Raw genomic sequence first — 15,891 nt, 5'->3', positions numbered from 1 at the left:
ATAAAACATTCATTCATATGCATGCTTAAAAGCTACAAGTCACTGATGAAACAAGGGGTCGATATTTCTATTTCTTTTGTGAACCAAAATGTATGGTACTAGCATGGGTCCAAAATAATCCCTATAATTTTTGTCTTTTTTGTTTATTTGATAATAATGAGATAATGACAATAGTTATTGTCTTTCATTTCGAATTAAGTCAGCACGTAACATAGGCCACTAATATTTTAGCTTATGCATGCATATATACAATAGTGGTCGTCTAATATCGATCCAGTTCAAAGATGGATCATACTATTTTCAGTAAATTTTAACAAAATATTACTTTATTCTCTTTTGTTTAATATAAATTTTTTTTTATGAAAAAAAAGAAGATTATGATCCATCTTTAACCATTTTTGAGAGATATAGCATACACACATTGGTTGCCAAATGTTGTGGTCGTAAGGCAACGACGACTTTAAAGCAAATCATTAAGATCCCCTACCCTATATAGTTAATGTGTACACAAGAAGCCGATATAAACAATTAAGTGCTTGACCCCTCCGGACAAGGCAACCTTTACATTGCACGTCCTTGCACCACATGATTTACTTAATCTAATGTCTGGTTGGACAGCAAAAAGAGTCATAGTTTGACAAGTGGTTCTGTTCAATTAGCTAATGTTTGAACTTTCAATTGCATGCCATACGTGTTCTCTAAAATCTTGCATTAAAGGCTGAGTTCAGATGTAATCTCTGCGTCTTTATAATGTAAATCTTTATTTCAATTTTAATGTGTCCATTTTATCTATGAGTAATGATATTTTGACATCCATTTGATGACAACTTTGTTGACAACCTTGTTTTTCTCACTTCTTATTGGTCAAAAACAATGGAGAGAGAAAAAGGAAGAGAGAGGATAACAACATCATGTGAGTATGAGAGAGAAAGTTGTCCAAAAGTTATCAAAAAGTGGTTGTCAAAATATCATTTCTCTTTATCTATTGAGGTACCTAAAATATCTTTGGTGTTCGCGGTGCGGTTTAGATAGGTTTTGATGTAATATGTCATTCAATCTAAAATAAAAATCACATGCGATTTGGTTTGGTTTTTGAATGACTATTAAAAAAATCCAAAATCTGATTTGATCCGCACCAGAGAGAATCGAACCTGAGACCTTGATTGAGCAGGAGTACACTCTCATATCCCAAACCAATACCAATAGGCCAACCCAAATATTTACCGGTATTAATTAGAGGTTTATTTAAAAAAGAAGCATTAAATGTATCTTACATTTAGGGACGATTAGAGGTAGAGAAGTGCTAGCAACACTCTCTTTTGAGCACTCTCTCATTAGAGCTTATTATATTTAAGGACAATTTTTTTAATCAAATGACTGCTTACATTTAGTGACAAATGAAGTAATTTTAAGAGATTCACTCTTGAAAATTAGATTGTAGTGCATGGAAGATTTTTTTTTTGGACAAGCAATGTCTGTAAACGACATCACACTTATAAATTACATATTCAAATTAAATGATCATATATATATATAAAATTAATGTTTTGGTGTAGGTAAAGCTAAGGATATATATTAAATAGAAAATTTATTTTCACAACTTATACAGTGAAGGATTCTTCCGGATTGTAACATACTAGATATTAGAGAGGAGGGGCAAAATTATACCTTCTATTGTCATATTCAAGAAGTAAAAGAAGCACTGAAAAAGGTGTACAATGGTACGGCATTTCGGAAGGACAACATACTTATTGAGATATGAAAAAGTCTTGAAAATAGAGGTATTGGATGGCTCACAAAGTTTTTTAACAAGATTAGAAGATCAAAGAAAATTTCGGTTGAGTCGAAAGAATCACTTTAATTCCGATTTATAAGAACAAATGAGATATATAAAATTGTGCAAATTATAGGGTGATTAAACTTATGAGTCATATCATGAAGTAATGAGAAATAATGAATGAGCGAAGACTAATAAAAGTGACTCATATTATCAATAATCGATTTGGTTTTATGCTTGGGAGGTTGACAATGGATGCAGCCTATTTACTACGATGTGTCATGGAGCGATATCATATGGAGAAAAAACTTGCACTTAGTTTTCATTGATTTGGATAAGACAAGTGATAGGGAGATTTTCTTTTGGAAATCCCTAGAGAAGCACAAAGTTAGGATAATCTATATTAGATATATCAATGATATGAATCAGGGGATCTCGACTAGTGTAAGAACATAGGATGATGACACAAAATATTTTTCCATAATAATAGGAGTACAACAAGGGTCATCTCAAAGCCCTTTTTTTTTTACATCTCTTACTACAATATGCAAACCATCCAATTCAAGTAGGGTATTTGAAATGAAGGAGGACTTATGTATTTTATGTGATAGAAAAAGTACTGCTCAATATTATGGAATTTTTTTATCGTACATGCATGGTGATACCTCAGAAAGTTTTGTTGGGAGAGATTTAAAATCTAGAAAGACTTTGTGTGGAGAGGTTTATCAAAGACTAGAAAGACTTGTTAGGTTAGATGATACGATGTTTGTAAATAAAAAATAGAGGTAAATCAAAAATAGATTTGTTGAGTTATCCAACAATAATTCTTACTTAGACCAGTTTGCCCTATCTCTCAAATTCTTAAGTACTGGTGTTGAGTCTCTACAGATTATCCCAAGTGTTTATAGTCATTCATGACTTTACAAAAGTGAGTTTGTATCTGAGTCATACAAAGTCATGGCTATGATGATAACTCTCTATGAGAGTATTAATATAATGAAATCCTATATTAATGCAAGCGTACTTCAGTCTACTTGATTGATTTACAATATGATCTAGATAACACTCACTTGAGAGGATATTTCTATGAATTCCTAAATCATGTTCTTGGCTTTTACTAATTGATTTTTATTCAAATAAGAACATATACTATTTCTTTTTAAATGTGGCTACATTGTTCTTCTTCAAAAGATCTTCATAATAAAGGACGATGAAGTGTCGAACAGTAACATCCAACTAGGTAGAGTAGATTCTCATTTACAGTGCACGAGATGAGAAGAATATTACTGTTGGATAATACAACAAGAGATATACACGTTGTAAGGATACGTAAAACATAGTACAAGTATCGTATCTCTTTGTTATTGAAGTGGTCTCTTGATATGAAGGGATTTTTATAGATTCACTCCTTTGTATTTGAAGATCAGATAACTACTAAACCAATTCAAAGCTGACTGTGTGATCTTGGATCTAGATGTTTCTTTTGATATTTTACTATATTAATCATCCATATGATAGTTTGGTGAGATGGTTGTGCTTTGTCTGTTAATGCAGCCAACCATGCAAATGATGGCTTGGACTTCTTGGCACATACGATGCTATATTGACAACGTGTTGACTGAAGGATTCATTTGTTTGCTATGAGTTTGATCAACTTGTTTTGTGCTTGATGATCACTTGTCATTTTCTCGGAGAGTTTTGTTTGGTTTCTTTGTATTGGACGATCGACCATTGCATTAAGATTAGATGATTGACTTTATTATTTCATTTGTTTTGTACAAACCAACATGCTCGTAGACACAATTAGTAGATAATTTTTTCATTTATTATTAATCTTGTTATCATCAAAACATAATTCAGAGATATTATTTATTATTCTTTGAGCCTACGTGGTTCTTACACACACATTAGAATTCCTTAATTTATATATGTGGCTATCTTGATATTTCTTCCTTAATTTGACTTTAATTTTTTATTTTCATATTGGAATACCCTTAAGAGGTCCTTTTGTAATACTTTTTATTCAGCTATTATAATTGAAAACTCCTACATTCATTCAACACATTATTTTATATATCAATCTCTTTCTATCACATTACGAATAGATCACTTCCATCACATCATTTTTTTTACAGAATTGCTATATAGTGCGAAAATTTGTAAAGCGACTGGCACACGATACAGGCAGCCAGTGTTGTTATATTTTTCAAATAAATGAAAGTCAACACAGCATACAATCACAAGCATATCTAAGGGCTGATATTAATTCGTTGGGTTTCGTGCACTAACATGTCGCACCAACAAGCTTTTTCCTTTTTTTTATCTCGTTCTGTCTCTTACTCAAGGTGTATACATTAATATGGATGTCTACAAAGCATTTTACTTTTTTTTTCTTTGGTGATATATCTTTTACCTACCGAAAAATTAAAAGTTATTAATTTTTTTAAGGAGAAATCAATTTTATATAAACAACAGTAACATTAATGACCCACAATTGTACGATGTAGAATTCAAACTTTATCAATGAAAGTTACAAAGTTAAGTTCTAACAAAAGTTATGATTTTATTCCTTTTCTTTTGTAAAAAAGTAATTGCGTTTTTTTGGTTGGTGAAAGTAATTAATGAGTTTATAATCATAATAAGTATGATAAATTTGTTGGTGCATGGCTTTGTGTGTTAGCATGCACATTGTAGCAAACTGCAGAGAAACAATAGTCTTTCGTGCACAAAAAAAATAGGGTGTCGTCCTGTAAGATATCACAAGGTCAAGATTAATTCTGTCAAGATTAATAAGATTAATTCATATTCTCCCAAACGAAGCAAAACCATAGTGATCATATGTGTTAAATAAGCTTGGATTTCATCCCAAAAGCTAGCTCAAAGGAAGAGTGAACTCAAGCATGAGCGATGTGGGACTAACAACAAAAGCTAGCTCAAAGGAAGAGTGAACTCAAGCATGAGATTAATAAGATTAATTCTTATTCTCCCAAACGAAGCAAAACCATAGTGATCATATGTGTTAAATAAGCTTGGATTTCATCCCAAAAGCTAGCTCAAAGGAAGAGTGAACTCAAGCATGAGCGATGTGGGACTAACAACAAAAGCTAGCTCAAAGGAAGAGTGAACTCAAGCATGAGCGATGTGGGACTAACAACGAACTACGAACAACTTCAAAACCAACTTCAACACCCACTCTCACGCCTAGCGTGGGCCTGGGTCAAATTCCCAGGAAGAGTGAACTCAAGCATGAGCGATGTGGGACTAACAACAAAAGCTAGCTCAAAGGAAGAGTGAACTCAAGCATGAGCGATGTGGGACTAACAACGAACTACGAACAACTTCAAAACCAACTTCAACACCCACTCTCACGCCTAGCGTGGGCCTGGGTCAAATTCCCAGGAAGAGTGAACTCAAGCATGAGCGATGTGGGACTAACAACAAAAGCTAGCTCAAAGGAGGAGTGAACTCAAGCATGAGCGATGTGGGACTAACAACGAACTACGAACAACTTCAAAACCAACTTCAACACCCACTCTCACGCCTAGCGTGGGCCTGGGTCAAATTCCCACATCGCGCCTGGGTCAAATTCCCACATCGCAATCCTTAACCTGGCTCTGATAACATCGCAATCCTTAACCTGGCTCTGATACCATGTTAAATTGATACCATGTTAAATAAGCTTGGATCTCATCCCAAAAGCTAACTCAAAGGAAGAGTGAACTCAAGCATATTTATACAATCGACAGCCCGGGAACCTGAGCGATGTGGGACTAACAACGAACTACGAACAACTTCAAAACCAACTTCAACAATATGTACACCAAAAAAGTCAGACTACCAAATTATTATATTTCAACCAGATTATGATGATCACAATAACAAACTACTCATCGATTGTCGTGATATCTAAAGCGTGGATTGTTGGTTGGAGTTTATTTGGTAGCGTTTGGAAGGTTGATATGTTTCCATGTAAGGTGTTATACATGGATGCTATTATACATTTTTGTCATAATCAAGATTCAAGAGTGTGGTGAAGGAGTAGGTACGATAGAAGCGAGAGAGGAATGATTAATTTGTTTTAACTTTCTGAGTCCATTTAAACACTAATTTCAAGAGTGTGGTGAAGGAGTACATAATTTTATTTAGAGAGAAAACTAATTTCATTAAGCTTCCATAGGAAATCTTCCTTAAAACACATACATATTTTCCAAGTTTTATTTATTTTTTTGGCAAAAAAAGTTTAGTTTATTTACTTTTTAAGTTTTTATCTATTTTTTAGATAGATTAATCTATTTTTCTTGTAAAAAAAACATCTATTTTTACGCAAAAACACTCATTTCTCATCTCTTGTGTCTACCTCTTGTCAATTACAAAATTAGATTAAATAATTTAAGGTAAATATTGCGTGAGGGAGAGAAGAGGAATTGGAGGGAAGTCCTTCTTTCGTACATTGGCCGACGAATAACTCTAGGGCAAACACAATTTATTTATCTACCTTCTCTTGCAATATTTTCTCATTTTAACCTAATTTTGAAATCGGTATGTACACATAAAAGATGAAGAAATGGTACATGTATGATAAATGATCAACCTTGTTCTGGACATGTCAGTAACAAATGAATATCGGTATACTTTTGTAACGAAATGTGTGAAAAAGGCAACGATATGTACTTTCAACGGGACATGAAGAACTTATGTGAGACAAAAAAAAAAACTAATTTCATTTTCATGAAGCTTCCTTCCATTGGAGGTCTTCCTTAAAACAAGGCCAACTTTTTTCAAGCTTTATATATTATTGCGCCAAAAAAGTTTTATGTATTTTTAAAAAATTTATCTATTAATTTTTACATGCATACTCATTTCTCATCTCCTAGCCATGTACCTCTTATTGATTTCAAAATTAGGTTAAACGATTTGAGGCAAATATTGCGTGAGAGAGAATAGAAATTGGGAGAAATCCTCTAAGACTTACATACAATGTGCGATGGATACCTTTTGGGCAACACATTTTCCTCCTTTTACCCATCACATAATATTTTTCCCAAATCATTTAACCTAATTTTAAAATGGGCAAGAAGTACATGTAGAAGATGAGGAAATTGGCACACATGTATATAAATGATTTATGTGGGACAAAAGAAAACTTAACGAACTAATGTGATACAATTAAATAGAATTAATGACGTTATATGACTTCATGTCGTAGTTTGCCTAAAATTTAAAAAGAAAAACTTAATGTTCAAAGTCTAATAAAGTTAATGTCAAGTTTTGGTATGATTTTATTGAGATTTTATTGATATTGTAGAATTAGATAATTGATATTGTAGAATTAGATAAACTTTATAGTTTCATCCATCGACATCTTCCTTTAAATCCTCCATCTAAAATCTTAAGATATTGATTGAATATAATGAGTCACTTCTCATATATATTTAATATTGAGTCTATTAATAATCGATGATGTGGGACTAACCACTTTCATTTGAACCCGACAATTTGGATAGATTTTAGTTATGTACTGGTTTGCATTGATATATAAGTGTAATTATTGGTAATTCTAGATGAACTGTAATAGTAATTAAACACAAAGCGGTAAAGTAATTAATATCCAAAACACACATACATTGAACTATTAATTATTAATTGGTACTACATAGCATGACTAATTAATAAGATAAAAGTACTCATAATGTACACATCTTTCTTGCTTGTAAGTGTAATTAAGAGGATGTTATGATCGATTCCATTTGCTAGAGTTCTCTAGTCTTTAAATTAGAGGTCTTCACACATTAAAACAGACTCAACAACGAACCTGAAATTCAGAACTAGAGGTTGATCGAGTTGAGCTAGAATTTCTAAAAGAAATCTGAAGTAGTTCCCTCTAATGACATGTTTATAAGCTCTTCATGGCACTCATGACTTGCTCCCCCATCTTCAAAAAGCCATTTTTCAAGCAAAGTAAGAGGAACATCCGTTTCCATATTTGCTTTAATATTAATCCTTTCCTCTTGGTGGAAGAAGAGGCCCTCTTTTGTGTTCAAGTTGAAGCTGTTGTTTCCTTCATGAGTTGACCTAAATCGAGATGCATAATCAGATTTGGTTGAGTTAAGGCCATGATGATCTTGTGTTGTGCTTTGTGCTCCTTCACTACAACTTGATCCCTGCATGTTGCTGAATATCGATGAGGAATTTGTTTCAGCTGATGAGTTAGGTGATTTCATCCAAGTTTCCATCAATCTAGAAATGTTTTCATAGCTTGATGCATATGGAGATGGAATATTCAGGTTTGGTGGATGTTCATGAGAATGAGAAAAACTTGATGAGGGTTTCATCTGATCAGGCAAAGTACCAAGGGTTGTAGGGTTATGTTGAAGGGACAAAGCCTCAGATAAGGCTTGTTTGGCCATATGAATATCTGTTTGTAGCCTTCTTTCCCATTGACCTTTATACGGCAGCTGCGAACGAGATTCTTGATCAACACCTTCATCGTTACTACTTTGATCTTTGTTCATCTTCCTCTTTAAATGTGTATTCCAATAATTTTTTATGTCATTGTCTGTCCTTTGTGGAAGATATGAAGCTATAGCAGCCCATCTGATGCAATCATCACATATAAATATATAGTTTCGTACTATTATTTGCAGCACACCTGATCTTTATTGTTTTGTAGGTTATTATTTCATCATGATACATTATAGTATATATTTTGATTTGAAAATGTTAATTATAGTTAGATAATAGACTACATATATATATGATTATATCCAAATTAATTAGTTAATGGAAAGTAAGATGTAGGAAGGTGTGAGAGGAATGAATTAGGTATAACCTGTTGCCCAAAAGAGCTTGGAGGTGAACAATCATTTTCTCTTCATGGTCTGTGAAGTTACCTCTTTTGATACCTGGTCGAAGATAGTTTGTCCATCTAAGTCTGCAGCTCTTACTACATCTCATCAAACCTATATAGTATAAAAACAAATTAAATCAAATGAATTAGGTTTACATGTATTATTGTAAGTGGATATATATATATATATATATATATATATATATATATATATATATATATATATATATAGATCTTGAAAATAAGCACAGAAATGAAGACTAATAATTAGACCAAATAAAATAGAGCAATTATACCGGTATTGGTGGGAACAGATCTCCAATTACCAGGTCCATGTTGTTGGATGTAAGAAACTAAGATGATATCTTCTTCAGGAGTCCAAGGTCCTTTTTTAATCCCTAGTTTCTCACAACATGGTGGCCTTCCCATCATCAATATATGATAATATATTTTCTCTCTTTCTTAGTAGTTGTTTTGCTCTAAGAAGAACCAATATGAATTGATCTGTTCTTAGTGAAGAGTCGATATGTGAATCTACTTTATGGATTGTATATATAGATAGAAGACTCCATATATATTACATGCCTCCCTCGTTCTTACTTCCTTCTCTTAAATGCAGAGACAACTGGAATGAATTGCCATGTCATGTACGTAAGTTTAAATTTTTAAAAACGTGGAAAAAATTTCTTAAGGTAAAAAAAAAAAAATACCGTGCCCTAAGTAGTCATATTAATGTTTCAAGTGTGTAAGCTCATTTAAAACCTCATTTTCTCTCTATTTCTTTCTTTCTTTTTATCACATCATCGACTTATATAATTTATCACATCATTTCCTCTTATCTCTTTTTCTCTCATGGTTTTTTTTTTAATCGTTGAATTTTATTATCGAAACTTGATCCTGCGCACAGGATGTGTCAGACAAGAAAAAAATAATATAGAGATAGAACAAAGAAACACAAAGGAAGAAACAAAACACCCAGTTGTAAGCCACAACATATCAGCGGATGTACACAAAACATTTTTCTTCCCGTTAATATATTTCTCTTTTGACCACGTATGTGTATACTTTCAAAATTCAAAACATTAATTTTATTGATTCTGAAATATACCAATGTATGTATATCTTTTCAAAAAGCAAGAATTCTCTGGTTCATTTAGCATTAGAATTCAAAGTATACCGACTGATTCATTCCTAACATCACATCTTCTTCTTTTTTTAACTTTCTGGTTCCTAGAAGAAGGGACCTTGTTAATTACTCATAGTTCGAGTAAAATGTAAGTAAAATACAAAAAATAATATAAAGTTGTTCTATATAATTAAGAAGTCGTACTCCGGTTACCCTTGGATTCATATATATAAATTTACGTTGCTTTCTTAGTTTATAACTAGCGGAAAGACGGTCACTACTCTTTCGATTGCGCTAACATTTGTAAATTATGAATGATGTTTTTTTATAAAATTTTGATTATGATTAAACATTTAAATATAGATGTTTGTGACTTTCAAATTATTATAAACTCAACAAACCATGTTTATCTATTTCAATGATACCAATAATATAGGAAATTTTAAATTCTTATCTTTTTTAATGACACCAATAATAAACATTATTATGGAAAAATTTATTGAAGAGTATAATTAAGACAATAAAAATGCCAACTCAAAATTCAATATTTCCTTTATATATAGTATAGATTAAACTTTATATTTTCTATCAGTTTTTTTCGTATTCTTTTAATAAAAATGACACTTTAATGAAAAACACTTAAAATATTATGTTATTATTAGTTGTTGAATTATACGATAAAATAATATATTTTTATAGGGTAATTCTTATATATTCTACTTCTTTCACTTTCATCTAATATATTTGTTTTGTTGATCTCAAAGTTTGATTAGATATCAGTTAAATTCAAATAGATTGATATTAAAATATGATGTAACATTGAAAGATTTGATGATTGTTACTTTTTTTTTTTTAAATAGTTTAATGACTGCAATTTCAACCCTTAAAGTAAGTAATTGAGTTATATTCACCAAGAGTTGAATGATATATTTTAACAAAATAAAAATAAAAACAGGTGAATTCAACAGCCATTTCCTTAACTAACAAAAGCCGGTTATATGTATGTCTCTCGATAGTTCTACTCTCGTCGACACACATTACAAACTACAAATAATAACAGATTCTTATAGCATTTATTATGGCAAAAATGGAAGCACACGTATCGGCAATTTGGAAACACTTTTTTCTTTATTAAGTAACCATGTTTTTCTTTAGAACTTTATTAAGTAACCATTAATTTTCGAGGACAGCTATTGTACCCGCAGGCGCAGCAACAATGCACTCACAAGTCACAAGTGAATTGTGTGAATGCATGAAGATTAAATTCAATTATTATTAACATTTTTTCATGCAATTAGCAAATTTTTATTGATGTGTTATAGATATGCATGGATTAAGTAAGCTTTTGAAAGTTTGGTTGCTCTTTTAGAAACAAGACATGTTGTAACAAGTTTTTTAAATAAAGACCAGGCCGTCTACTTTTTTTTTTTTTTTTTACTTTTCAGCATAACATTTTTAACATTTATTTGTTGATTGCTTATTTTGTAGTAAATATAAATAGTTTAATAACGTAGAGTGCCATTTCCTTGTCATTTTCCTTAACTGATTAATCAATACTGTCATTATAAAAAGCAAACATACTACTACTACTACTACTAGCAATAAGATACTTCCTCATATTAATTGCTAAGTTAACGTCAACTTAGGAGTGGCTTAGTATCATCAGAATTTTTCTCTCAGCTACGTCCTTAACTAGAGTACTACTTTTAGTTGCTAACTATTGTCTATGCATCATAACAATTGTTTTCGAAATAATTAAACTATGACCTCTTGATGTGTGATGTATGATTGATCATCGTTGTGGTCCGAAAAACAATAAGGCAGTTAGTTATTTAAGTAAAATAGTGCCTTAAGATTAATTAAGGATTTAGGGAAGGATTGAAAAATTAATTTCCAGCAAACATCTAGAGATAAACTTGATTTTGAGCTCACTAAATTTTTGTCACTGCCCTCGCTAAATGAACAAAGACAAATATATTGTCCCAATTTTGATTCTGAATAGAAAATATCACTTTTGAGACAAACAATTATCACTTTTGGGATAAAAAATATGAGCCCAGACCAAAATTGCAATAAATATGATATTTGAAACAAAAAAGTTCAATTTTAAAAAGAGAGCCCATTTTTGAAAGCGTGATAAAATGCAATATAAAGTTATTCTTTGGTTTATTAAAATAAAAGTTTTTCTTTGGCTCTTTTTTCTTTCAAGCAGTGTATCTATTCATCTCCGGTTGACATTGAAAAATAGGTTATCGGAAACACAACGGATTCTCACATTCAAACCAGGTTTTTATCAATTGGTGATAATTAAGATGTAATTTTTTACAGGGTGTTCTTTCATGGAAACTAAATACATTTTGGGAACCCACGGTTGAAAATAAAAAATTGTTCCCCTTAATATCTTATGCCCAGAAATGATTCTATTCCCTGGTCCTACATATCCTAAGGATCGTAGGGAATCAGAGCATAGACTTAGGTTTCACTACTTGAGTGAAGCGTATGTTTTGGCAAACAACCTCTTTTACTCTTGTTATTAAGGGAGCTTCTCTCTTGAATAAGTCTTTGGTTTGTTATACGAGTTGGCGTGGTTGTTTTTATCCTATAACTAAGGACGAGGTTATCGTTTATCGGTTGTCCTTATCCGATGGGTGGCGGAGAACTTTATCTAGCTTGGTTGCCCCTTATAGGGCTATATTTCTTTATGATGGTCCAATGTTGATGAGACCAAACTTTTTAGCTCCATCCTAGCTAGACGTGAGAATAGTCTTAGGAATTGGTAGATATGCGGGATTCCTTCTACGATCGGTAGGATTAAGAACTCTTGTTTCAAGTTTCTCAAGGATAGGGTCTGGAAAACAATTGAACAGGACAATTTTTATCTAAAGTTGATAGAGAAGTGATGATCGAGTCAATAACCTCTACCAATTATATCATATTCCGCAGTCTAAGGGTAGCAATACAAAGGATTGTGAACTATTTTCGGTGGGGTTCTTGACAATAGGGATGGGAATAGGTTAGGCCGAGTTAGACTTTGCAAGGTCTAAGCCTGACCTGCCAAATTTTTTAAAGTCTGGTCTGCGGCCTGTCATAGACCTACTTTTTAGGCCTGAGTCTGACTTTCTGAAAGCCTGAAAGCCTGATACGACCTGCTAGCCTATTTAAAAGCCTATATCTTTTGAACATCTTTAAATAAGCAATGTGATATAAGTTTAAATAGACTAGCGACCTAATAGATCAATTAAATTAAACTCTCTTTTGATAATCAACATGAGGTTTTAGGGAATTTGATCATATATTTGTATTATATTTCAATTCTAATTTATAATAATACATTTATATATGCAAAAAAAATTAATGTGTGCTAATAAGCTTAAAATACTGAAAAAATTAACAAACTTTTATTTTAATTCAAAGTACAAAATATAATATGAATAATAAATAATATTATTCATATTACTTAAATAGGTCAGCCTAATAGGCTTAAGAGGTTTTTTGAATGTTTGTGGCCTGACCTTTTAAGCTAAATAGGCTTAAAAAAAAGTCTAGACCTTCTCTATTTAAAAAAAAAACATGGCCTAGCCTGATCTATCGTAGGCTAAGCCATAGGCCCCTGTAGGTCGATCTGACCTATTCCCATCCCTATTGGGCAATAGTTGAAGAGAAATAAGATGTCAATTGCAAAGTCTCACGGTGGTATATGGCTTATCTGTATGTTTTTAATCTTTCCTTACTCACAAAACAAGGTTGGAGGCTGATGAAACAAAGCTAAATACTTCAAAGCTAAATACTTCAAAAATAATATTCCAATACATTTTTTTTTTGTACAGATCATATAATAAACATCTTTCACAGAAGTTAAGTGAATATAGTGATGCTTAGTGGGGGACTTGTAAGTACACTAAATGATCAATTTAAGGATATTGCTTCTTTATAGGACGATCATCGATCAATTGAAAGTCGAAGAAATCAATTACAGTAGCTAAATCATCATCAGAGACGTAGTATAAATTACTAGGTTCAGAATCTTACAAGCAAACTCCAACATTATTTTGTGACAATTAAAGTGTTTTACACATTGCAGACAATCCAATCCAATTTTTATAGAACGAATAAAGCATTTAGGGATTGATTGTCACATAGCAAGAGAGAAAACTCAAGTAGGAATGTTGATGCTTTTTCCCATCTCCAAAGGGTCGTATATTTAGATTAATTCTAATTGTGAATTTCCGGTTACACCCCGATTTAAGAAAAATGTCATTAAACTCATTAAATTTTCAACAATTACTCTCCTCTTCATCTTTTTTATCTATTCCTCTGTTTTTTTTCTTCCTTTGTCTTTCTCTTCCTCTTATATTTTTCCAATTCATACTCATTTTGTCATGCATTATTTTTGTAATCCGTGTATTTTACAAGAATTTTGCGTTTCATTTTTTTCGAAGTGGGAGGGATATACGTGAACTGAATTTGCCTACATGTATATGCATTGACGTACATCACCTAGTAACATATGTGAATTTAGGTTGAATGCGTAAATTCAATTTGTAAGATGTGAATAAATAATTAATGAGTAAACCTTTAAATTGGTCATGATAAGTTGTTTCTGTAAACCATTCTTAAACCATTGTTTTATGTTTTTTAAAAAACTTTTAAAAAAGACTAATTTAATGGCTTAGTCCATAATTAATATGTGAATTCAATGGCATGATGGCAAGCATATTTATTTGATTTCGTCTCAGGAACAAAAAAACTTTTGAAAGAGAACAAATGCCTTTTAGGACTCTTGAAATGTTTTTGAGAGCAGTGTCCAATGAATGTTGAAAACAATCGATCAGTTGCAAATGTAGTACGTGTTGTCCGACAAAGAATATGGCAAATTGTTCTTGAATTTTTGTTTTACCCTTTCTTTTAACTGCTTGCATAAGGTAATAAATTAAGATGATGTCATGCGAAATGCTTCAAAGCAATTTCTTGGATGGCCATTTAATACTTCAACTACCCATTCATGTCCACTCAATCTTGAGGTTTTGGCTTCAAGAAACTATCATATTCAAAATTTAAATATAAAGAGACATGACATTATGAAATCTCTTCATCTAAATCATCCGCCGAATTTCTAATAATGACATTCATCACAGTTATCATGCCAGTTAACATTCTTTATCACATAAACATAATAGAATCAGAGTAGAAGTACATCAAAAGCTGGAATACATGAGATTGTTGAAACAAGACATAACATGATGAGAATATTCACTGTCGTCGTATGCAGGCCCGGTCTTGAGGGAGTGCAAGGGGCTCAATCAAGCCGAGCCTCCAAAACCTATGGGCCCCAAAAAAAATTAACTCTAATACTCACCCCCACTTAAATAAAAAATATGTGTTACTTTTTACACATTTGAGTTTTTTCTAGAATTTAGTTCTCCTATCTGGACATAAATCTGGTACTATCAAACCACCCCCAATTTGTATAATCACTTAAGCAGTCAATTTGAAAACCTATTTCATTGAAAGAATCACAACAATCATTTCTTTTTCATATAAATCATTCGTTTTTCCCTTTCCCACAAGGGATAAGTGACAAATCCAAACGACGCCGTTAGTAAATTCTACCTCTCTTTCGCTTAATTTTTTTTGTATTTCGTTTCATGTTTAGAATCCCTTATGATTCTGATTTTTTAATAAAGCTTAGCTACACAAAAAAATTGCGTTTTTATTTTATTGGGGGCCTATTTTAAATAGAGAGCCGAGCCTCCTATTTCATAGGGACGGCCCTGGTCGTATGCATTTAGAGTTAGATAGTTCAAGTGGTTTGAGTTAACAGATAAGAAGTTGGAGGTATCGGGTCCAAATCTAAAGGAATGAGTAAAACTAATTTTAACAATTAATTACTAACATTTGTCATTAGAAAAACAAATATATCGTCTGCATTTTATGCATACTCAAAGACAAGAAACTGCCAAGCCACTCCTCAATTTTCCATTTTACGGAAAACCAAATTTAACTCCCTTAAAAAACCAATAATTTTTGCAAACTTGAGCAACTAACTACCAGCAAATTCAACTTTACTCATACTGATCTTATTTCAAGCACTTACAATCTCCCATCCTTCACATTATGCAAACCCAAACACTATGCGGACAC

General features: G+C 32.0%; 1 protein-coding gene across 1 annotated transcript; it reads right to left on the bottom strand.

Annotated features, from left to right (window-relative positions):
* Nucleotides 1-7,355: 7,355 nt before the first annotated feature.
* LOC146901893 (myb-related protein 306-like) lies at nt 7,356-9,207 on the bottom strand. The gene is made up of 3 exons (XM_085734739.1): nt 8,921-9,207; nt 8,607-8,736; nt 7,356-8,371 (listed from the first exon to the last, which is right to left on the bottom strand). Exons 1-3 carry the CDS (start codon nt 9,054-9,056, stop codon nt 7,633-7,635), a joined length of 1,005 nt encoding a protein of 334 aa, XP_085590865.1. The 5' UTR covers nt 9,057-9,207; the 3' UTR covers nt 7,356-7,632.
* Nucleotides 9,208-15,891: the final 6,684 nt, after the last annotated feature.

This window comes from Medicago sativa, chromosome 8 (assembly GCF_051527215.1).
Source record: "Medicago sativa cultivar Bolivia chromosome 8, Bolivia_mono, whole genome shotgun sequence".
NCBI lineage: Eukaryota > Viridiplantae > Streptophyta > Magnoliopsida > Fabales > Fabaceae > Medicago > Medicago sativa.
Note: the sequence above shows the minus strand (reverse complement) of the source record. Positions and strands in the feature narration are given on the sequence as shown.

Excerpts from the sequence above, each read along its gene's own strand:
- LOC146901893 (XM_085734739.1), bottom strand. The coding sequence starts at position 9,056 with ATGATGGGAAGGCCACCATGTTGTGAGAAACTAGGGATTAAAAAAGGA. Across the intron at positions 8,737-8,920 it reads ATCTGTTCCCACCAATACCG|GTTTGATGAGATGTAGTAAG; the intron begins GTATAATTGCTC and ends TATACTATATAG. Across the intron at positions 8,372-8,606 it reads CAAGCTCTTTTGGGCAACAG|ATGGGCTGCTATAGCTTCAT; the intron begins GTTATACCTAAT and ends TGATTGCATCAG.